Below are 24,231 nucleotides of genomic sequence, written 5' to 3' on the forward strand. Positions count from 1 at the left end.
AGCACTAGGTGTAGATTATGTTTTCAAGGTTCTTTTATGGTTGATTCCTTCATCCTACAACCCACTATTTACCCATTTGAGCTTAGCAACCTTCCCGCAAACCCTGTTGGTACATGCATGCATAAACAACACTCTCATACCCAAGATATCACACTCCCCATTACCCATCTTCTACCTCAAAGTCGAAGTGGAAGGCAAGTGCTAGAATCTTACCTCTTTAGAAGACAACTTTGAAAGTTTTCCTTGTGAATTCTTTTCTCCAAGACTTGAGCAAGGATTGATGAACAAAACACTTGGGGCGTCCTCCTCTCTCTTCAAGCACTCCCCTCTCTCTAAAATGGCAGTTTAGACCAGCCAAAATAACCCCAACATTATTTTTATAAAAATAAGATCGAGTAAAATTTTACCAAACTTAAGCATACAAAGTCGAGTCTGCGGTCGCAGACCAGACCGCAAAACGGGTATGCGGCCCACAAAGGGGACCGCGGAAAAGGCCCCAAAAACTAGGCAGGCCTGGATAGGTCTCCTGGTGTTATGCGGCCCGCAGAATGGTTATGCGGTTGCATAATGCACCGTGAAATCTCCCTACGAAAAATCTTTGTGTTGGTTCTGCAACGGATGTGCGGCTCGGGAAATGATTATGCGGCCGCATAATGGTCTTCAAAATTGGCTAAATTCCTGTTGCACTATACGGCCGATCTGCGGCCCGCAGAGTGATTCTGCGGTCGCATAGTGGACTGCCAAAATGCCATGGTCTTTCAAATTATTCCTCCAACTCCTCGGCGCACTATACAACAAAACTCGATGAATGTCTACAATCCTCAAACACATTAGCCTACCTCGGCACCACGAAACCCCAGGTATTAGTAAACTTTTATGGGGCCTTACATCCTCCCCTACTTAAGATTATTCAGCCTCGAATGAGGGTCAAAATCCGCCATTAGCATCCAATGTGACCCAACTATTATTTCATACACCAGCAGTTCGAAATATTGACTAACTCCTTAAATTTCCAAAACATTCAGCAGAGTTTTCCCTTTACTGGGCCTATCTACCTATCAGAGAATCCCAATAACCAATCCTAACAACATATACATAATCCAACGATGCATTATAACATAAAAACAAACCCAATCGTGGTCTCATGAGCAATACTTTACCAGAAAGGAACACCCTTAACATCAACTATAAGTGTGATACATAATTCATAGAAGATAAGCTCTTAACATTTTCATATAACACTACTACCTAAATATAGAGTTATTAAAACAAATAGGGGTACTTTTTCATCATTTCCTCAGCCTCCCATGTGGCCTCTTAAACCTGCTAGTTTCGCCATAGCACTTTCACGGAGGCAATCTCCTTTTTCCTCAGCTTTTGAACATGCCTATCAAGAATGTCAATTGGAATCACCTCATAAGTCAAATCTTCATTAACCTCAATAGTCTCAACCGGAACAATGAGTGTCGGGTATCCACCTACCTGTTTTGACATAGACATATGAAATACCAGGTACACTAAGGACATCTATGGAGGTAGCTCAAGCCTGTAAGCCACCTGACCAATCCTCTGAATGATTCGGTACAATCCGACATACCTGATACTCAATTTTTCCTCTCTTACCAAACTGCATTATACCCTTCATGGGGTAAACCTTCAAGAATACCCAATCATCCTCTTTGAACTCCAAATCCCTACGACGTACATCCGAATAGGACTTCTGACGACTCTGGGTGGTTTTCAATCGATCCTTAATGACCTTAAACTTCTCCATGGCCCGATGCACGAGGTCTGGCCCTATCAACTCTGCTCCCCCAATCTCGAACCACCCAATTAGAGATCTACATCTCCAACCATATAGAGCCTCAGACGGTGCCATCTGAATTCTAGCATGATAAATGTTGTTGTAGGAAAATTTTATGAGTGTCGAATGATCATCCCAACTACCTTTGAAGTCAAGAACATAAGCGCGCAACATATCCTCGAGCGTCTGAATGGTCCGCTCTGCCTACCCGGCGTGGATGAAAGTTCGTACTAAGATTCACCTGAGTGCCCAAACCTTGCTGGAAATCCTTCCAAAAATAAGCCGTGAAATATGCCCCTCGATCTAAGATAATAGAAACTGGAGTGCCATGCAACTTGGCTATTTCCTTGATGTACAACTGAGCATACTGTTCCGTTGTGTCGGTGGCCTTAACAGGTAATAAGTGTGTTGATTGCGTGAGTCGATCTACAATCACCCAAATCGTGTAAAATTTGCAAGCAGTGCAAGGTAGTCCTACCACAAAGTCCATGTTGATCATCTCCCACTTCCACATTGGATTTCTGTGTTCTGTGCCAACCAACCAGGCCTTTGGTGTTTGGCCTTCACTTGCTGACAAGTTGGACATCTTGCCACAAATTCCGCTATATTCCTCTTCTTATCATTCCACCAGTAGAGTTCCTTAAGATCATAATACATCATTGTCGAGCTCGGGTGCACGGCATACCTAGAAGTGTGATCCTCGGTTATGATTTTTTCTAGGAGACCATCTATATTTGGAACACATAATCGCCCATGGTACCTTAGTATACCATCATCCATGACAAGAGAGAAAGTAATGGTTTTATGTTTATGAATCCCCTCCTTCTACTGTACCAACACTGGGTCATTGTATTGCTTCTCCTTGACTTCCACAACAAGCGATGATTCAGCCCTATTTTGTACAATTACTCTACTTCACTAGAGTCCGCAAGACGAACTCCCAAACTAGCCAACCGATGAACACATATTGAACATATATCTTTCGGCACAAAGCTTATTTGGGATAGTCACATTTATAATGAATAACTCGGAACATGAGAAATAAGAACTTGGCCCATCATACTTGAGACTTATGAGAACATCGCGAGATTCAATTCTAAGAGATAAGTTTTTCCAACATACTTCACTTAAGCTCTCCTTAGGCTACTACAATGTTCCGAATATTTCTAGCAACTTCAATCTATTTAGAGACATAACAAACTTGAACCATAATAAGGAAGATATTCGTGGGTTCAGCTCACTTGAGCATTTTATCAAGCACTAGGTGTAGATTATGTTTTCAAGGTTCTTTTATGGTTGATTCCTTCATCCTACAACCCACTATTTACCCATCTGAGCTTAGCAACCTTCCCGCAAACCCTGTTGGTACATGCATGCATAAATAACACTCTCATACCCAAGATATCACACTCTCCATTACCCATCTTCTACCTCAAAGTCGAAGTGGAAGTCTAGTGCTAGAATCTTACCTCTTTAGAAGAAAACTTTGAAAGTTTTCCTTGTGAATTCTCTTCTCCAAGACTTGAGCAAGGATTGATAAACAAAACACTTGAGGCGTCCTCCTCTCTCTTCAAGCACTCCCCTCACTCTAAAATGGCAGTTTAGACTAGCCAAAATAACCCCAAAATTATTTTTATAAAAATAAGATCGAGTGAAATTTTACCAGACTTAAGCATACAAAGTCGAGTCTGCGGTCGCAGACCGGACCGCAAAACGGGTATGCGGCCCGCAAAGGGGACCGCGGAAAAGGCCCCAAAAACTAGGCAGGCCTGGACATGTCTCCTGGTGTTATGCGGCCCGCAGAATGGTTATGCGGTTGCATAATGCACCGTGAAATCTCCCTACGAAAAATCTTTGTGTTGGTTCTGCAACGGATGTGCGGCCCGGAAAATGATTATGCGGCCGCATAATGGTCTTCAAAATTGGCTAAAGTCCTGTTGCACTATACGGCCGATCTGTGGCCCACAGAGTGATTCTGGGGTCGCATAGTGGACTGCCAAAATGCCATGGTCTTTAAAATTATTCCTCCAACTCCTCGGCGCACTATACAACCAAACTCGATGAATGTCTACAATCCTCAAACATATTAGCGTACCTCGGCACCACGAAACCCCAGGTATTAGTAAAATTTTATGGGGCCTTACATCCTCCCCTACTTAAGATTATTCATCCTCGAATGAGGGTCAAAATCCGCCATTAGCATCCAATGTGACCCAACTATTATTTCATACACCAGCAGTTCAAAATATTGACTAACTCCTTAAATTTCCAAAACATTCGGCAGAGTTTTCCCTTTACTGGGCCTATCTACCTATCAGAGAATCCCAATAACCAATCCTAACGACATATACATAATCCAATGATGCATTATAACATAAAAACAACACCAACCGTGGCCTCATAAGCAATACTTTACCATAAAGGAACACCCTTAACATCAACTATAGGTATGATACACAATTCATAGAAGATAAGCTCTTAACATTTTCATATAATACTACTACCTAAATATAGAGTTATTAAAACAAATAGGGGTACTTTTTCATCGTTTCCTCAGCCTCCCATGTGGCCTCTTAAACCTGCTAGTTTCGCCATAGCACTTTCACGGAGGCAATCTCCTTTTTCCTCAGCTTTCGAACATGCCTATCAAGAATGTCAATTGAAATCACCTCATAAGTCAAATCTTCATTAACCTCAATAGTCTCAACCGGAACAATGAGTGTCGGGTATCCACCTACCTGCTTTGACATAGACATATGAAATACCAGGTACACTAAGGACATCTATGGAGGTAGCTCAAGCCTGTAAGCCACCTGACCAATCCTCTGAATGATTCGGTACAATCCGACATACCTAATACTCAATTTTTCCTCTCTTACCAAACTGCATTATACCCTTCATGGGGTAAACCTTCAAGAATACCCAATCATCCTCTTTGAACTCCAAATCCCTACGACGTACATCCGAATAGGACTTCTGATGACTCTGGGTGGTTTTCAATCGATCCTTAATGACCTTAAACTTCTCCATGGCCCGATGCACGAGGTCTGGCCCTATCAACTCTGCTCCCCCAATCTCGAACCACCCAATTAGAGATCTACATCTCCTACCATATAGAGCCTCAGACGGTTCCATCTGAATGCTAGCATGATAAATGTTGTTGTAGGAAAATTTTATGAGTGTCGAATGATCATCCCAACTACCTTTGAAGTCAAGAACATAAGCGCGCAACATATCCTCGAGCGTCTGAATGGTCTGCTCTGCCTACCTGACGTGGATGAAATTCGTACTAAGATTCACCTGAGTGCCCAAACCTTGCTGGAAATCCTTCCAAAAATAAGCCGTTAAATATGCCCCTCGATCTAAGATAATAGAAACTGGAGTTCCATGCAACTTGGCTATTTCCTTGATGTACAACTGAGCATAATGTTTCGTTGTGTCGGTGGCCTTAACAGGTAATAAGTGTGCTGATTGCATGAGTCGATCTACAATCACCCAAATCGTGTAAAATTTGCAAGCAGTGCAAGGTAGTCCTACCACAAAGTCCATGTTGATCATCTCCCACTTCCACATTGGATTTCTATGTTCTGTGCCAACCAACCAGGCCTTTGGTGTTCGGCCTTCACTTGCTGACAAGTTGGACATCTTGCCACAAATTCCGCTATATTCCTCTTCTTATCATTCCACCAGTAGAGTTCCTTAAGATCATAATACATCATTGTCGAGCTCGGGTGCACGGAATACCTAGAAGTGTGATCCTCGGTCATGATTTTTTCTAGGAGACCATCTATATTTGGAACACATAATCGCCCATGGTACCTTAGTATACCATCATCCATGACAAGAGAGAAAGTAATGGTTTTATGTTTATGAATCCCCTCCTTCCACTGTACCAACACTGGGTCATTGTATTGCTCCTCCTTGACTTCCACAACAAGCGATGATTCAGCCCTATTTTGTACAATTACTCTACTTCACTAGAGTCCGCAAGACGAACTCCCAAACTAGCCAACCGATAAACACATATTGAACATATATCTTTCGGAAAAAAGCTTATTCGGGATAGTCACATTTATAATGAATAACTCGGAACATGAGAAATAAGAACTTGGCCCATCATACTTGAGACTTACGAGAACATCATGGGATTCAATTCTAGGATACAAGTTAAGCCAACATACCTCACTTGAGCTTTCCGTAAATTACTACAATGTTCCAAAAATCCTAGCAACTTCAATCTATTTAGAGACATAACAAAATTGAACCATCATTAGGAAGATATTTGTGGGTTCGGCTCACTTGAGCATTTTATCAAGCACTAGGCGTACATTATGATTTCAAGGTACTTTTATGGTGGATTCCTTCATCCCACAACCCACTACTTACCCATTTGATCTTAACAACCTTCCCACAAATCTTGTTGGTACATGCATGCATAAATAACAATCTCATACCCGAGATTCACAAGCCCCATTACCCATCTTCTACCCCAAATTTGAAATGGAAGGCTAGAGCTAGAACCTTACCTCTTTAGAAGACAACTTTGCAAATTTTCCTTGTGAATTATCTTCTCCAAGACTTGAGCAAGGATTGATGAACAAACACTTCGGGCTTCCCACTCTCTCTTTAAAGCACTCCCCTCCCTCTAAAATGGCAGTTTAGACCAGCAAAAATAACCCCACGGTCATTTTTATAAAAATGGGATCGGGTAAAATTTTCCCAAACTTAAGCTTACGAAGCCGGGTCTGCGATCGCAGACCGGACTGCAAAATTGGGTATGCGTCCCGCAAAGGCGACCGCAAAAAAGTCCCCATAAACTGGGCAGGCCTGGACAGGTCTCCTGTCGTTATGCGGCCCACAGAACGGTTATGCGGTCACATAACGCACCGCGAAATCTCTCTACGGAAAATCTCTGTGATGTTTCTACGATGGATGTGTGGCCCGGGAAATGATTATGCGGCTGCATAATGGTCTTCATAATTGGCTAAAGCCCTGTTGCACTATGCGGCCGATCTGCAGCCTGCAAAGTGATTTTGTGGTCAATAAAGGACCCCCAAAATGCCATGGTCTGCAAACTTATTCCTTCAACTTCTCGACGCAGTGTACAACCCAACTCAAAGAATTTCTACAATCCTCAAACACATTAGCCTACCTCAGCACCACGAAACATCGGGTATTAGTAAAATTTTATGGGGCCTTACATCCTCCCCTACTTAACATCATTCTTCTTCGAATGACGGTCAAAATCCGACATTAGCATCCAATGTGACCCAACTATTATTTCATACACCAGCAGTTCCAAATATTGACTAACTCCTTAAATTTTCAGAAATTTCGACAGAGTTTAACCTTTACTGGGCCAATCTACCTATCAGAGAATCCCAAAAACCAATCCTAACAACATATACATAATCCAATGATGAAACATGACATAAAAACAATACCAACTGTGGCCTCATAAGCAATATTTTACCAGAAAAGAACACCCTTAACAACAACTATACAAGTGATACATAATTCATAGAAGGTAAGCTCTTAACATTTTCATAGAACACTGCTACCTAAATATAGAGTTATTAAAAGAAATAGGGGTACTTCTTCATCTCTTCCTAGGCCTCCCAGTGGGCCTCTTGAACCTATTGGTTTTGCCATATCACTTTCACGGAGGCAATCTCCTTATTCCTCAACTTTCGAACCTGCCTATCAAGAATGTCAATTGGAATCACCTCATAAGTCAATTATTCATTAACCTTAATAGTCTCAACCGGAACAATGAGTGTCGGGTCTCCACCTACCTGCTTCGACAAAGACACATGAAACACCGGGTGCACTAAGGACATCTCTGGATGTAGCTCAAGCTTCTAAACCACCTGACCAATCCTCTGATTGATTATGTACAATCCAACACACCTCATACTCAATTTTCCTTTCTTACCAAACCGCATTATACCCTTCAGGGGGGAAACCTTCAAGAATACCCCAATCATTCTTTTTGAACTCCAAATTCTTATGACGTACATCCGAATAGGACTTATGACGATTCCTGGCGGTTTTCAACCGATCATTAATGACCTTAACCTTCTCCATAGCCTGATGAATGAGGTCTGGCCCTATCAACTCTGCTCCCCGAATCTTGAATCACCCAATGGGAGATCTATAACTCCTACCATATAGAGCCTCGAAGGGTGCCATCTGAATACTAGCATGATAATTGTTGTTGTAGGAAAATTCTATAAGTGTCGAATGATCATCCCAGCTACCCTTGAAGTCAAGAAAACAAGCGCACAACATATCCTCGAGCATATGAATGGTTCGCTCTGCCTGCCCGTCGTGGATGAAAGGTTGTATTAAGATTCACTTGAATGCCCAAACCTTTCTAAATATTCTACCAAAAATAAGCCGTGAAATGTGCCCCTCGATCTGAGATAATAGAAACTTGAGTGCCATGCTACCTGGCTATTTCCTTGATATACAACTGAGCATACTATTCTGCTATATCAGTAGCCTTAACAGGTAATAAGTATGTTGATTTCGTGAATCTATACACAATCACAAAATCGTGTCAAATTTGCAAGCAGTGCGAGGTAGTCCCGCCATAAAGTCCATGTTGATCATCTCCCACTTTCACATTAGATTTCTATGTTCTGTGCCAACCCACCGGGCCTTTGGTGTTCAACCTTCACTTGCTGACAATTTGGACATCTTTCCACAAAGTCCGCTACATTCCTCTTCATATCATTCCACCAGTTGACTTCCTTGAGATCATGATACATCTTTGTATAGCCCGGGTGCACGGAATGCCTAGAAGTGATAGCCCCGGTCATGATTCTTTCCCGGAGACCATCTATATTTAGAACACATAATCATCCTCGGTACCTTATTGTACCATCATCCATAGAGAGAAAGACGTGGTTTTATGATTATGAATCCCTTCTTCCCACTGTACCAACAATGGGTCGTTGTATTGCTTCTCCTTGACTTCCACAATAAGCGATGATTCAACCCTATTTTGTACAATCACTCCTCATTCACTAGAGTCTGCAAGACGAACTCCCAAACTAGCCAACCGATAAACACATATTGAACATATATCTTTCGGAAAAAAGCTTATTTGGGATAGTCACATTTATAATGAATAACTCGAAACATGAGAAATAAGAACTTGGCCCATCATACTTGAGACTTACGAGAACATCATGGGATTCAATTCTAGGATACAAGTTAAGCCAACATACCTCACTTGAGCTTTCCGTAAATTACTACAATGTTCCAAAAATCCTAGCAACTTCAATCTATTTAGAGATATAACAAAATTGAACCATCATTAGGAAGATATTTGTGGGTTCGGCTCACTTGAGCATTTTATCAAGCACTAGGCGTACATTATGATTTCAAGGTACTTTTATGGTGGATTCCTTCATCCCACAACCCACTACTTACCCATTTGATCTTAACAACCTTCCCACAAACCTTGTTGGTACATGCATGCATAAATAACACTCTCATTCCAAAGAATCACACTCGACATTACCCATCTTCTACCGCAAATTCGAAATGAAAGGCTAGGGCTAGAACCTTACCTCTTTAGAATACAACTTTGCAAGTTTTCCTTGTGAATTCTCTTCTCTAAGACTTGAGCAAGGATTGATGAATAAAACACTTGGGGCTTCCCCCTCTCTCTCTCTAAAGTACTCTTTTCTCTCTAAAATGGCATTTTAGACTAGCAAAAATGACTCAAGGTCATTTTAATTAAAATGGGATCGGGTGAAATTTTCCGAAACTTAAGCTTACGAAGTCGGGTCTACGGTCATCGACTGGACCGTAAAAAAAGTATGTGGCCCGCAAAGGGGACCTCAGAAAGGGCCCCAAAAACTGGGGAGGCCTGGATAGGTCTGCGGCCATTATGCGGCCCATAGAACAGATATGCGGTCGCATAACACACCACCAAAACTCCCTTTGAAAAATCTTTGTGCTGGTTCTGCGACGGATGTGCGGCCTGCAAAATAATTATGTGGCCGCATAATGGACCGCATAATGGTCTTCAAAAATTGCTCAAGTCCTGTTGCACTATGCCGCCGATCTGCAGCCCGCAAAGTGATTGTGTGGCGGCATAGTGGATCGCAGAAATACTATGGTCTACAAAATTATTCCTTCAAATCCTGACGCACTTTACAACCCAAAAAGTCTGTACCGTGGCGAGCTTGCTCGCCACGAAGAATTTCTACAATCCTCAAACACATTAGCCTTTCTCGGCACCACGAAACCCTGGGTTTTAGTAAACGTTTACGGGGCCTTACAGTCTAAGTCTAAAATCACCATATAAACCTATTGGAATCATCAAACCTCTAATCCGATATAATTTAGACAAAAGTAAAATATTGGTCAACTCTTACAATTTAAGCTTCCAACAAGGGAACTAAGTGTTCCAATTCACTCCAAAACCTTTCCGAAACCAAATCAATCATCTCCGCAAGTCATAAACCAAGCATATGAAAAACATAAAATTGGGAAATGGTTCTCAAATACGCAAAACGACCGTCTAGGTCATTTAAATGGGTCTCGAATGGGTTTAAAATCGTACCTGAAGTGCCAAAAAGTGAGGATATTTGCTCTGCATATCATGCTTAGCCTCCCAAGTTGCCTCATAGACCGGTGACCCCCTCATTTCACCTTCACTGACGCGATCTTCTTAGAGCTGAGCTTCCAAACCTGCCTATCCAAAATGGCCACCGACTCTTCCAAATATACCGGGTTCTCATTGAACTGCACTATGTTGAAGTCCAAAACATGTGATGTATCTTCATGATACTTGCAAAGCATAGAGACATGAAACACCGGGTGAACGCTTGAAAGACAAGGAGGTAAGGCAAGTATATAAGCAACATCGCTGACTCTCTCCAACACCTCAAAAGGACTAATGAATCTCGAGATCAACTTTCCCTTGTTTCAAATCCTCATCAAACCCTTCATGGGAGAAATTCTAAGAAGCACCTTCTCGCCCTCTATGAAAGACACATCATGAACCTTTCAAACATCATAACTCTTCTACCTTGACTGATCTGTGCAAAGCCTCTGCTAAATCAACTTCACCTTCTCTAAAGCATCATAAACCAAGTCCGTGCCCAATTACTTATCCCCGTTGGGCTCGAACCAAATAACCAGAGAACGATATCACCTCTATGTAAGGCCTCTTACGGAGCCATTTGGATACTAGGTTGGTAGCTGCCGTTATATGCAAACTTTTATAATGCTAGAAATTGGTCCCACTGGCCTCCGAAATCAATAGTGCTTGCCTCAACATATCCTCAAGGATATGAATGGTCCACTCAGACTGCCCATCCGTCTGCGGGTGAAATGCATTACTAAACTTAACATGCATGCTAAAATCATGCTGAAGAGCTCTCCAAAAGTGTGAAGTAAACTGTATGTCACGATCTGAGATGATAGAAATAGATACACCATAAAGGCGATTAATCTCTCTAATGTAGATCCTAGCCAACTGCTCTGAAATGTAGGAAGTCATAACAGGAATGAAATGCGCTGACTTGGTCAGTTAATCCACAGTGACCCAAATGACATCAAACTTCCTCAAAGTCTGTGGCAAGCCTACCACAAAGTCTATAGTCATGCGCGCCCACTTCTACTCCGGTAAATAAATCTTTTGAACCAAATAACCCAATTTCTATTGCTCATGTTTGACTTGTTGACAGTTCAAACACCTAGAAACATGCCCAAAATGTTCTTCTTCATCCTTCTCCACCAATAATGTTGCTTCAAATTATGAAACATTTTCATAGCACCTGGATGAATATAATACCGCTAACTATAAGCCTCCTCGAGAATCAGCTCTGTCAAGCCATCAACCTTGGGAACACAAACTCGACCCTGAATTTGCAATACACAGTCATCACCTATAGCCACCTCCTTATAGACTGTGATGGATCGTCAATTATCTGCCAAGTTTTCAAAGTGTGAGTTCTGGTAGGATTCGATTCCCTTTTTTGGCCATGTTGTATCTTTTGAGGGCATTAAAGAAGATCCTAAGAAGATTGAGGCAATTAGAAACTGGCCTAGCCTACTTCAGCTATAGAGATTCAGAGCTTCCTAGGTTTTGCGGTTATTATCGTCGGTTCATGAAGGGGTTTTCATCTGTCTCAGCCCTATTGACCAAGTTGACCCAAAAGGGTGCTCTTTTCAGATGGTCCGACGAGTTTGAGTTGAGCTTTTAGAAGCTCAAGACTGCATTGACTACAACTATAGTATTGGTGCTACAGGTTTGGGATCCTATACATTGTATTGTGATACGTCCCGTATTAGGCTTAGCGCGGTATTGATGCAGGATGGTAGGGTGATTGCGGACACATCTCGGCAGTTGAAGGTTCACGAGAAGAATTACCATGTTTATGACTTACAGTTTGTAGCCATTGTTCACACGTTGAAGATTTGGAGGCACTATCTGTACGACATTCATTGTTAGGTCTATACCGACCATTAGAGTCTCCAACACCTGCTCAAGCAGAAATACCTTAATTTACAGTAGCGGAGATGGTTAGAGTTATTGAAAGACTATGATATCACCATATGATATCCTTCGGGAAACGCCAATGTGGTGCCGATGCACTAAGTAGAAAGGCTGAGAGCATGGGTAGTTTGGCATATTTACTAGTAGCAGAGAAGCCACTAGCCATGGATATTCAGGATTTGGCCAATCAGTTTGTAAGATTGGATGTTTCGGAGACCAGTTGTGTTCTTGCTTGTGTTGTATCACAATCATCATTGTGGGAGCGTATCAAGGCTCTTTGATGATCCTCACTTGTTTGTTTTAAAGAAAACGGTGCAGCAGGGTGGTGTTAAGGATGTTGAGATTTCTGATGATGGTGCTATGCGGCTTCATGGACGGATTTTTATTCCAAATGTTGATGGGTTGAGAGAGTTGATCCTTAGGGAGGCTCAGAGTTCTCGCTATTTTATCCACGCATGTGTCATGAAGATGTACCATGACTTAAATCAACACTATTGGTGGCGAAGAATGATGAAAGACATCGCTGCTTATGTATCTCGGTGTTTGAATTGTCAATAGGTGAAGTATGAACATTAGAAATCGGGTGGATTGACTTAGAGATTGGAGATACCGGAGTTGAAGTGGGAGCACATCACTATGGATTTTGTGGTGGGCTTACCATGGACCTTGAATAAATATAATGCAGTCTGGGTTATTGTTTACCAGTTGATCAAGTCCGCACACTTCATTCTGATGGCGACTTCCTATTCTTCAGAGAGGTTGGCTTAGATTTACATTTAGGATATTATCCACCTACACGGTGTGCCCATTTCCATCTTTTCTGATTGAGGCACGCAGTTCACATTGCATTTTTGGAGAGTCGTGCGGCATGAGTTGGGAATGCGTGTTGAGCTGAGCATAATGTTTCATCCTTAAATAGACGGACTATCCGATTGCACTATTAAGATCTTGGAGGACATGCTACATGCTTGTGTTATGGATTTAGGAGGTTCATGGGACCAGTTCTTGCCTCTACCCGAGTTCGCCTACAACAACAGTTACCAGTCGAGTATTCAATGGTGTCATGTGAGGACTTATATGGGAGGCGATGTCGTTCGTCGATTGGTCAGTTTGAGCCCGGAGAGGCTAGGTTGTTGGGCGCTGATTTGGTCCGTGATGCTATGGACAAGGTTAATATAATTCAGGAGCAACATCGCATAGCCCAGTCAAGACAGAAGAGTTATGCGGACCGGAAGGTTTGATATGTGGCATATGTGGTGAGTGCAAAGGTTCTCCTTCGGGTGTCGCCTATGAAGGACGTGATGCGGTTCGAAAGGAAGGGGAAGTTGAGCCCGAGGTTTATTAGGTCTTCTGAGATCTTCAAGAGAATTGGGGAGGTTTCTTACAGTCTTAATTTACCTCCTAACCTAGCAGGGGTACATCTGGTATTCCATGTTTTCATGCTTCGGAAGTACCATGATGATAGCTCGTATGTTTTGGACTTTAGCACGGTTCAACTTGATTAGAATTTTGCCTATGAGGAGGAGCCGCTGGCTATTGTAGCTCGGCAGGTTCGAAAGTTGAGATCAAAGAGTTTTCCTTCTATGAAAGTGCAATGGATAGGTTAGTTGTTCTAGGCAGCTATGTGGGAGTCCAAGTCCGAAATGTGGAGTAGATACCCCCACCTTTTCACCAGTCCAGGAACTTTTCTATGTCTGTTCGAGGACAAACATATCTTTTAGAGGTGGAGAATGTGACGGTATGATTGGTCCTCTTGTGTACTAGCCTTAGTATTCATGATCTTAGACCTCCCCTAGCTTCATTTGATATTTCTTAGTTTACGTGCATGGTCCGTGTCGATTTTCAAAAAGCTTTTATAGAAATTTTGAAGAAAATGAAAATTTTGACTAAAAATACGGCTAAAGTTGACCACGATCAACATTTTGGGTAAATGATGACCCCAAATCGATGTTTTGATGACTATGGTAGGTTTTGTGATTTTTGAATCCCCAGAATTGAATTCGGATGTCCCTAAATTAATTTGACTTGTTCCAAAAGTTGGCAATTTGAATGTTAATAAATTCATTAGGTTTGACCGTAGGTTCAAGTTCTGGTTATCGGGTTCGGATTTTTGTTTTAGAACTTGGAATAGGTCTGTTTTACTATTTGAAACTTGGCTGCAAAATTCAGTGTCATTCGGAGTTGGTTTGATAGGATTCTGACGCTTGGTTATGAATCTAAAGGTTTTTGAGTTTCTTTGAATTTCATGCGTTTTGATATTCGATTCAAAGTTCTAGATGCTATTTTCGTGTTTTGATCGCGCAAGCAAGTTTGAATTGTCACGCCCCAAACTCGGGAGCACGACCGTTGCTCAACCGAGATAACCCGGTCGAGCAAGCCTGTATAATACCTTCTACCCGAATTTACTTAAGAATAACAGTAAAATCCAATTCATTAAATAGCAGTGAGGATGATCAAGTAAACAACAACTCAAATTCGTTATCAGTATTTACATCATTTATAAGTTTCAAAATACATACTCTTTTATAGTTTGATGTGGAACATGTGATACAACTACAACATTACCAATTTGACTTTCCCCATACCAACATACCACCAATGCTATGTCTACGAAGCCTCTATTAGATACAAAAGTGTACAATGATAGTGCTGGCAATAAGGCCCTGACTATACCTCAAACACCATACACAAAGAACAAAAGATACATGACCCCGAAATGAAGTGGGGCTCACCAAGTCTGTTTGGATGAGGGTGTAGTGCTATCACTGACCAATGACTCCTACTGTGGAACCACCTGCATCCATTGAAGGTGCAGCGCTCCCGACAAAAGGGACGTTAGTACATGTGGAATAGTACTAGTACGTATAACTAAACACCCTCTCAATAGAATGAGTAATAATACAAGGAGGAACCAACATGAAATCAATGGAAGCCTCAAACAATACCAAGACATCAAGTTAATAACCACATAAGTTTTCAAAAAAATTTCCATGTTTTTAGGTTGGGAGATCTTAAGTACCTATACAAAATCATTCACAATACCACCGTACTTTTACACGGTGTCCGATCACGACCCGATCGGCTAGGCCGTCTCGTTTGAGACACAAACCATAATAATAATTTCAATTACAATTTCCAGCACAATCACCACCATGTGTGTGGTATAGCGTCCGATCATGACCCGATCAGCTAGACCGTCTCACCCGAGACATCATCCTTTTCTATCAACCATCTCATCGCATACTCCTTTCACATCTTTTCAATTCATTGGCACTAGTGGCCATAAATATAATATCATTCTTGGCACATGGCCGTACCTCATATTTCTTGCTCACCCTTTTCACTTTCAAACATCATCATCATTATCAGCAACAAGGCTTTTCAATTCAGGACTTGAAGTACACATGTGAGCAATTAAGAGTCTTAGACACATAGAAGTTTTTCACATAATTTGGCATAATAACCTTCATTCAAACTTGACTCGAAGTCATAACATTATTAACACACAACCCATACTTTGAACATATTCTCAAATGATAGCATATCATGATTAAAGCATTTGGAACACACATTGAACATATAACTTTCAACACAAGTTTATTTGGAAAAGCCAATTACATAATGACCAACTCGGGTCTTATATAACTTACATGAACACCGTGGAATTCAATTCTAAGAAGGATTTTAACCAATATACCTAAATTGAGCTTCCTTAAACTCTAAAATATTTCGAAATTCTTAGCAACTTCAATCTATTTTATAAATATAACAAGTTGAACCAAAATTAGGAAGATGATCATGGTTCTAGCTCATTTGAGCATTTTATCAAACGCTAGGTGTGCATTAAGGTTTCAAGATCATTTTATGGAGGATTCTATTATCCCACAGCCCATTCTTTACCATTATTATCTCACAATCTTCCTACACCCTTTGATAACACATGCATGTAAAATAAACAACTCTCATACCCACGAATTGTCTCGCTAATTACCCATTTTTAGTTAGATTTCGAAATTAAGGGCTAGGGTGTAGAATCTTATCTCTAGGATGAAGACCTAGTGAGTTTTTCCTTGTTAATCATCGAGTATTTGAGCAAGAATCAAAGGACAATTTGTTGAAGATCACTCTCCCACTCTAGGGCACTCTCTCACTCTCAAAATATCAGGTTTTTGCTCAAAAATGGTCCATTGCGTCTATTTAATCGAAGTAGAGTCGGGTTATAAAAACCCAAAAATGAAGCTTCAGAACAGGATTTGCGGTCACATATGCGACCTAATAATGCTTCAGCGGTCCGTGAAATTGGCCACGAAATGGCCTTCCAGAACTGGGCTAGTATACCCCACTCTGCAGCTGTTATGCAGTCCGCAGACCTGTTCTGTGGTCGCATAATGTGCCGCAGAACCTTCCTCCGCAAAATTTCCAAGCCGGTTCTGCGATCAGTGTGCGACCCACAAAATCATTTTGCGATCGGGCAATGGGCCACGAAATGACATCCAAAAATGGCCCAAATGACTGCCTCACTCTGCGGCCATTTTGCGGCCCTTAGAGTGATGTTGCGGCCGCATAATGGGCTGCAGAAATGCCCTTTTCTGCCAAACATTTTCCATCAACTCCCCAGCGCACTGCCCAACCCAAAAAGTCCGTACCGTGGCGAGCTAAAGAATCTCTACTATCATAATACATACGCCTACCTCGGCACCACGAAACCTCGGGTTTTAGGAAATATTTTACGAGGCCTTACATCCTCCCCACTTAAGATCATTCGTCCATGAATGATGGTCAAAGTTCATTATTAGCATCTGATGCGACTCAATTTCCATACCACACACCAGCAGTCTTAAATTTGACTAACTCCCTAAGTTTCCAAAACTTTTGCCAGAGTTTCCTCTGTACTTGGGTCTATCCACCTGCCAGAGAACCTAGAAACACATCCTAACAACATATACATAATCCAATGATGTAACATAACACAAAACAACACCAATTGTGGCCTCATAAGCAATATTTAACCAGAAAGGAGCACCTTTACATCAACTGAACAAGTGATACAAAAATTCATAGGCGACAGTTTCATAAAAAGATTACATAGCTATTCAAACAAGTAAGGATACTTCTTCTTCATCTCTTCATCGGCCTCCCAAGTAGCCTCTTCAACCTGCTGGTTTCACCATAAAACCTTCACGGAGGCAATTTCTTTATTCCTCAACTTTCGGACTTGCCTATCAAGAATGGAAACTGGAATTTCTTTATATGGCAGTTCTTCATTGGCCTCAATCATCTCAATTGGTATGATAAGCGACGGATCTCTGACTACTTTCTTCAACATAGACACATGAAATACCGGGGGTACTAATGACATCTCAGGTGGTAACTCAAGCTTGTACGCCACCTGACCAATCCTTTGAATGATTCTGTACGGTCCGACATACCTCAGACTCAATTTACATTTCTTACCAAACCGCATTATACCTTTCATGAGGGAAACCTTCAAGAATACCCAATCATCTTCTTTGAACTCTAAATCTCTGCGATGAACGTCCGAGTAGGACTTTTGATGACTCTGGGCCATTTTTATCCGCTCTTTAATGATCTTAACCTTTTCCATAGCCTAATGCACGAGGTCTGGTCCTATTAACTCGGGTTCCCCAATCTCAAACCACACAATGGGAGATCTACATCTCCTACCGTATAATGCCTCAAATGGTGCCATCTGAATACTAGCATGGTAGCTGTAGTTGTAAGCAAATTTTATGAGTGGAAAATGATCATCCAAACTACCCTTGAAGTCAAGAACACAAGCACGCAACATATCCTCAAGCGTCTGAATAGTCCGCTCTCCCTTCCCGTCGGTTTGTGGATGAAAGTTTGTATTAAGATTCACTTGAGTACCCAAGCCTTGCTGAAATTTATTCCAAATAATAGTTGTGAAATGAGCCGCTCGATCAGAAATGATAGAAACTGGAGTGCCAGGAAACCTAACTATTTCGTTGATATACAACTTAGCATACTGTTCTACTGTGTCAGTAGATTTAACTGGCAATAAGTGTGCTGATTTCATGAGTCGATCCACAATCACCTAAATTGAGTCGAACTTGCGCGGAGTGCGTGGTAGTCCTACCACAAAGTCCATATTAATCATTTCCCACTTCCACATTGGAATTTCTATGTTCTGTGCCAACCCACTAGGTCGTTGGTGTTCTGCCTTTACTTGTTGACAACTCGAACACCTTGCCACAAAGTCTGCCACATTCCATTTCATGGCATTCCACCAATAGACTTCTTTGAGATCATGATACATCTTTGTAGAGCCCGGGTGTACGGAATACCTGGAAGTGTGAACCTCAGTCATGATTCTTTCCCAGAGACCATCTACATTTGGAACACATAGCCGCCCTTGGTACCTTAGTGTACCATCATCCATGCCAAGAGACTAAACTATAGTTTTATGTTTATGAATCCCATCCTTCAATTGTACCAACAATGGATCGTTGTATTGCTTCTCTTTAACTTTCACAACAAGCAATGATTCAGCCCTATTTTACACAATTGCCCCTCCTTCACTAGAGCCCGCAAGACGAACTCCCAAACTAGCTAACTGGTGAACTTCCTTGGCCAACGGTCTCTGATATACCTCCAAGTGAGCCAAACTGCCCATAGATTTCTGGCTAAGAGCATCTGCCACAACATTAGCCTTCCCCAAATAATATAGAATATCAATGTCGTAATCTTTGAGTAACTCAAGCCATCTTCTCTGCCTCAAATTCAGCTCCTTCTATTTGAAAATATATCGAAGGCTCTTGTGGTTCCGCAATACTTCCACGTGGACCCCATACAAATAATGATGCCAAATATTCAATGCGAAAACTACCGCCGCAAGTTCTAAGTCATGTGTTGGATAGTTCTTTTCATGATTCTTGAGTTTCCTAGAAGCATAAGCTATAACCTTGCCAAGTTGCATTAATACACACCCAAGCCTGATCCTTGAAGCATCACAATATACCACAAACCCATATGTACCCTCAGGTAGGGTCAACACCGATGCCGTAGTCAATCTTGATTTCAACTCCTGGAAGCTCCTTTCACAAGCATCAGACCATTAAAACTTAATGGCCTTCTGCATCAACTTAGTCTATGGAGAGGAAAGAGTAGAGAACCCTTCCACAAATTTTTTGTAATACCCCGCTAATCCCAAGAAACTATGAATCTCTAATGTAGTTGTAGTATAGGCCAATTCTTCATAGCTGCAATCTTCTGAGGATCAACCTTAATTCCTTCTCCAAAGACGACATGACCCAAGAATGTGAAAGATTCAAGCCAAAATTCACATTTTGAAAACTTCGCATACAATTGGTGCTGATGAAGAGTCTGCAGAACTGCCCTGAGATGATCGGCATGGTCCTCTCGACTTCGTGAATATACAAGAATATCATCAATGAACACTATCACAAATGAGTCAAGATAAGGCTTGAAAACCTAATTCATAAGATCCATGAAAGCTGCCTGGGCATTTGTTAGCCCAAAAGACATTACCAGAAATTCAAAGTGCCCATACCGGGTTTTGAAAGTTATTTTCGGAATATCCTGCTCCCTGATCATCAATTGGTGATACCAGGACCGTAAATCAATTTTGGAGAAGTACCTAGCACCTTGTTTCTTTCTTACAAAGAGGACCGGTGTGCCCCAAGGTGACACACTCAGTCGGATGAAACCCTTCTCTACCAAATCCTTCAATTTTTCCTTTAGCTCATTCAATTTTGCTGGTGTAATCCTGTAGGGCGGAATAGATATAGGCTGCGTGCCTGGCATCACATCAATCCCAAAATCAATCTCCCTGGCATAAACTAGCACAAACTCGAGTGTAGGTGCCTCACCATCGGTGTCCGTGAACCGGACCAAATGATAGATACACCCCTTGTTAATTATCTTTATGACCTTAAGTTAAGAAATAAACCTACCTTTTGGCATCACATCATCCCCCTTTCATTCAACAACTGGCTCATTTGGAAATTCAAACCTCACAGTTCTAGTTCGGCAATTGAGCTTGGCAAAACATGAATAAAGCCAATCCATTCCCATTATTACATCAAAATCAACCATCCCCAGATCAATGAGATCGGACATGGTGTCCTGACCACGTACCGTGACAACACAACCCCTATAAACCCGTGCAGCCACAATAGACTCGCCAACTGTAGTAGATACAGAGAACGGCTCATGAAGTTGTTCCGGTTCTATCCCAAATTCCATAGCAACATAAGGAGTAACGTAGGACAAAGTTGAACCGGGATCAATAAGAGCATACACATCATGAGAATGGACAGTCAATATACCTGTGACAATGTCAGGAGAAGCCTTTGCACTCTGGTGACACTCATGGCGTAGAAACGACTGGGTCCTCCCGAACTCTGCGCACCACCCCTAACTGCACCACACCCTGCGGGTGCTGGAGTGCCTCGAGATGGAGAGGGTGCTGATGATGTTGCAGCTGCAGAACTGGATGGCTGTGTTGTGCCCTAGCCCGCACCCGGATGGAACGAACGACACTCTCTATGAATATGACCCATCAATCCGCACCCGTAGTATATGGCTAGGTCCATGTAGCAGATCCCCAAGTGCATTTTCCCACAACTGGGGCATAGGGGCCTCCGTTGCTGTTGGAATCTCCCTCCTGACTGGGCCTGAAAAGACTCCACTACTAACTAGGCCCTAATGGCGGTGCACTGGCTGAAGACTGAGCAAAAGACTGGGAGGGCCCTGATGACCCTCCCCTAAATGCTGACCTACTACCACCAAATAAAACTCCAAGGTTGCCCACGGATCGGGCCTTACTACTACCCTCTCGCTCCATTCTGTTCTTCAACTTACGGTTCTCTGTAGCTTGAGTAAATGCCACCATATTCCCATAGTTCATGTTAGAATTCAAGGCATTTGTAGTAGCCTCATTGATAACTAAGGGGCTAAGGCCCTACACAAATCGGCGCACTCTAGCCTCCATAGTAGGCAACATGTGAATAGCATACTTGGACAGGCGCGCGAACTCTATGTGGTACTCATACACACTCTTGCTACCTTGTTTAAGGTTTTCCAACTTTGCGGCATGGTCTGCCTTAGTCTCGGCAGGCAAGAAATGATTCATGAAGGCATCAGCAAACTCACTCCACCTCACTGGAGGGCTCCCCTCCTCATGGGAGTCCTCCCACAGCTCAAACCAAGAATAGGCCACCCCTTTCAGGAAGTAGGCGGCCAACTCCACTCCCTCTATCTCAGTAGCGCGCATAACTCGGAGATTTTTGTATATCTCAGCAATGAAGTACCGAGGGTCCTCCTCGAGATTAGCACCCGTGAACACTGGATGATCTAACTGAAGAAACCTGTTCACCCTGGAACTAGTATAATCCCCTTGTTGGCCAGAAGAAGTGGGTGCAACATTTGATTTCTGGGCCTGGGAAGCCACTATCTATGTCAACATCTATATGGCTCCCCTAAGATCCCCGTCAGAAATACCAGAACCAGAAGCTGGGGCTGGAGGTTGAACCGGAATATCAGTTGGAGGAATCGTTGCACCCTCAGTAGGTGCAGGAATTGGTGTAGCCTAGTCAGGTGTAATGGAATCACGCAGTGTAGTAGTCGGGGGAATATTCTCACCCCTTGGATACTCACCCGCATCATCAAGTAAAGAATCAACTGCCACTCCTGGGGAGGCATTGGCTCCTTGGCCAGTTCTTGCTTTGTTCCTAGGTGCCATGTACTAAAAGTTAGAGCAATGCACGAGTTAGAGGAGGAACAGTCTCACAATCAGCTTTATCGCACGATCCAGAGTATCAAGAAGGGTATTATTCCTAAATGTCCAAGTAGCCTTCAACTAATAGATGCGGTCGAAAACACACCAATAAGAAGGACTATACTAGAAACGGCTCCGAGACATCCTAGGACACTTTAAAATCTTAGTCTCTGATACTAAGTTTGTCATACCCCAAACTCAGGGAGCACGACCGGCGCTCAACCGAGATAACCCGGCCGATCAAGCCTGTACAATACCTTCTACCCAAACTTACTCAAGAATAACAGTAAAATCCAATTCATTAATAAGTGGTGAGGAGGATCAAGTAAACAACAAATCAAATTTGTTATCAGTAGTTACATCATTTATAAGTTTCAAAATACATACTCTTTCATAGTTTGATGTGGAACGTGTGTTACAATTACAACATTACCAATTTGACTTTCCCCATACCAACATACCACCCACACAATGTCTACGGAGCCTCTATTAGATACAAAAGAGTACAATGATAGTGCCGGCAATAAGGTCTCGGTTGTACCTCAAATACCATACACAAAGAACAAAAGATACATGACCCCGAAATGAAGTGGGGCTCACCAAGTCTGCTGGAAAAAGGGTGTACTGCTATCACTGACCAATGCCTCCTGTTGTGGAACAACCTGCATCCATTAAAGATGCAGCACCCCAGGCAAAAGGGACGTTAGTACATGTGGAATAGTACTAGTACGTATAACTAAAGACCCTCTCAATTGAATGAGTAATAATACAAGGGGGAACCAACATGGAATCAGTGGAAGCCTCAAACAATACCAAGACATCAAGTTAAGAACCACATAAGTTTTCAAGTAAATTTCCATGTTTTTAGTTTGGGAGATCTTTAGTACCAATATACCATCATTCACAATACCACCATACTTTTACACGGTGTCCGATCACGACCCGATCGGGTAGACCGTCTCATTTGAGATATCAACCATAATCATAATTTCAATTATAATTTCCAGCACAATCACTATCATGTGTGTGGTATGGCATTCGATCACGACCCGATCGGCTAGGCCGTCTCACCCGAGACATCATACTTTTCTATCAACCATCTCATCTCATACTCCTGTTACATCTATTCAATTCATTGGCACTAGTGGCCACAATTATAATATCATTCTTGGCACTTGGCCGTACCTCATATTTCATGCTTATCCTTTTCACTTTCGAACATCATCATCAATATCAGCAACAAGGCATTTCAATTCAGGACTTTAAGTACACATGTAAGCAATTAAGAGTCTAAGACACATAATGGTTTTTCACATAATTTGGCATAATAACCTTCATTCAAACATGACTTGAAGTCGTAACATTCTTAACACACATCCCATACTTTGAACATATTATCAAATGATAGCATAGCATGATAAAAGCATTTTGAACACACATTGAACATATAACTTTCAATACAAGTTTATTCGGAATAGCCAATTACATAATGACCAACTCGGGTCTTACATAAATTACATGAACACCGTGGGATTTAATTCTAAGAAGTATTTTAGCCAACATACCTAAATTGAGCTTCCTTAAACTCTAAAATATTTCGGAATTCTTAGCAACTTTAATATATTTTAGAAATATAACAAGTTGAACCAGCTCATTTGAGAATTTTATCAAACACTAGGTGTTCATTAAGGTTTCAAGTTCCCTTTTATGGAGGATTCAATCATCTCACAGCCCATTCTTTATCAAGTTTAGCTCACAATCTTCCTACACCCTTTGAATAACACATGCATGCAAAATAAACAACTCCCATACCCACGAATTATCTTGCTAATTACCCATTTTTAGTTAAATTTCGAAATTAAGGGCTATGGTGTATAATCTTACCTCTAGGATGAAGACCTAGTGACTTTTTCCTTATTAATCTTCAAGGATTTGAGCAAGAATCGAAGGACAATTTGTTGAAGATCACTCTCCCACTCTCGGGAACTCTCTCACTCTCAAAATATCAGGTTTTAGCTCAAAACATGGTCCATTGCGTCTATTTAATCGAAGTAGGGTTGGGTTATAAAAATCCAAAAATATGAAGCTCCGAAACAGGGTCTGTGGTCGCATAATGCTTCTCTG

The 24,231-nt window shown here is 41.8% G+C and overlaps 4 protein-coding genes across 4 annotated transcripts; 1 reads left to right on the top strand and 3 right to left on the bottom strand.

Annotated features, from left to right (window-relative positions):
• Nucleotides 1–1,326: 1,326 nt before the first annotated feature.
• Nucleotides 1,327–2,390, bottom strand: LOC138901277 (uncharacterized). Its single transcript, XM_070189028.1, has 3 exons — nt 2,046–2,390; nt 1,598–1,879; nt 1,327–1,482 (listed from the first exon to the last, which is right to left on the bottom strand). The coding sequence occupies exons 1-3, from the start codon at nt 2,388–2,390 to the stop codon at nt 1,327–1,329; spliced, it is 783 nt and encodes a 260-aa protein (XP_070045129.1).
• A 1,996-nt stretch (nt 2,391–4,386) lies between these two features.
• Nucleotides 4,387–5,520, bottom strand: LOC138901278 (uncharacterized). The gene is made up of 4 exons (XM_070189029.1): nt 5,406–5,520; nt 5,073–5,289; nt 4,727–4,946; nt 4,387–4,542 (listed from the first exon to the last, which is right to left on the bottom strand). Exons 1-4 carry the CDS (start codon nt 5,518–5,520, stop codon nt 4,387–4,389), a joined length of 708 nt encoding a protein of 235 aa, XP_070045130.1.
• A 6,865-nt stretch (nt 5,521–12,385) lies between these two features.
• On the top strand, nt 12,386–12,884 carry LOC138901279 (uncharacterized). Its single transcript, XM_070189030.1, has 2 exons — nt 12,386–12,520; nt 12,633–12,884. Exons 1-2 carry the CDS (start codon nt 12,386–12,388, stop codon nt 12,882–12,884), a joined length of 387 nt encoding a protein of 128 aa, XP_070045131.1.
• A 7,422-nt stretch (nt 12,885–20,306) lies between these two features.
• LOC138901280 (uncharacterized) lies at nt 20,307–21,222 on the bottom strand. Its single transcript, XM_070189031.1, has 2 exons — nt 21,027–21,222; nt 20,307–20,656 (listed from the first exon to the last, which is right to left on the bottom strand). Exons 1-2 carry the CDS (start codon nt 21,220–21,222, stop codon nt 20,307–20,309), a joined length of 546 nt encoding a protein of 181 aa, XP_070045132.1.
• Between the last annotated feature and the right edge of the window lie 3,009 nt (nt 21,223–24,231).

This window comes from Nicotiana tomentosiformis, chromosome 11 (assembly GCF_000390325.3).
Source record: "Nicotiana tomentosiformis chromosome 11, ASM39032v3, whole genome shotgun sequence".
NCBI classification, from domain to species: Eukaryota; Viridiplantae; Streptophyta; class Magnoliopsida; order Solanales; family Solanaceae; genus Nicotiana; species Nicotiana tomentosiformis.

What these genes read in the sequence shown, in the direction of transcription:
- LOC138901279 (XM_070189030.1), top strand. Translation starts at nt 12,386, where the DNA reads ATGATATCCTTCGGGAAACGCCAATGTGGTGCCGATGCACTAAGTAGA. An exon ending in AGGATTTGGCCAATCAGTTT is followed by an intron (nt 12,521 to 12,632) that starts GTAAGATTGGAT and finishes TTTGTTTTAAAG; the next exon opens with AAAACGGTGCAGCAGGGTGG.
- LOC138901280 (XM_070189031.1), bottom strand. Translation starts at nt 21,222, where the DNA reads ATGGTGGCATTTACTCAAGCTACAGAGAACCGTAAGTTGAAGAACAGA. An exon ending in TGCACCGCCATTAGGGCCTA is followed by an intron (nt 20,657 to 21,026) that starts GTTAGTAGTGGA and finishes ACATTGTCACAG; the next exon opens with GTATATTGACTGTCCATTCT.
- LOC138901278 (XM_070189029.1), bottom strand. Translation starts at nt 5,520, where the DNA reads ATGTATTATGATCTTAAGGAACTCTACTGGTGGAATGATAAGAAGAGG. An exon ending in GGCCGAACACCAAAGGCCTG is followed by an intron (nt 5,290 to 5,405) that starts GTTGGTTGGCAC and finishes GGGTGATTGTAG; the next exon opens with ATCGACTCATGCAATCAGCA. An exon ending in AGTTCAAAGAGGATGATTGG is followed by an intron (nt 4,543 to 4,726) that starts GTATTCTTGAAG and finishes ATGTCAAAGCAG; the next exon opens with GTAGGTGGATACCCGACACT.
- LOC138901277 (XM_070189028.1), bottom strand. Translation starts at nt 2,390, where the DNA reads ATGTCCAACTTGTCAGCAAGTGAAGGCCAAACACCAAAGGCCTGGTTG. An exon ending in AGCAAGGTTTGGGCACTCAG is followed by an intron (nt 1,880 to 2,045) that starts GTGAATCTTAGT and finishes GCTAGAATTCAG; the next exon opens with ATGGCACCGTCTGAGGCTCT. An exon ending in GAGGAAAAATTGAGTATCAG is followed by an intron (nt 1,483 to 1,597) that starts GTATGTCGGATT and finishes ATGTCAAAACAG; the next exon opens with GTAGGTGGATACCCGACACT.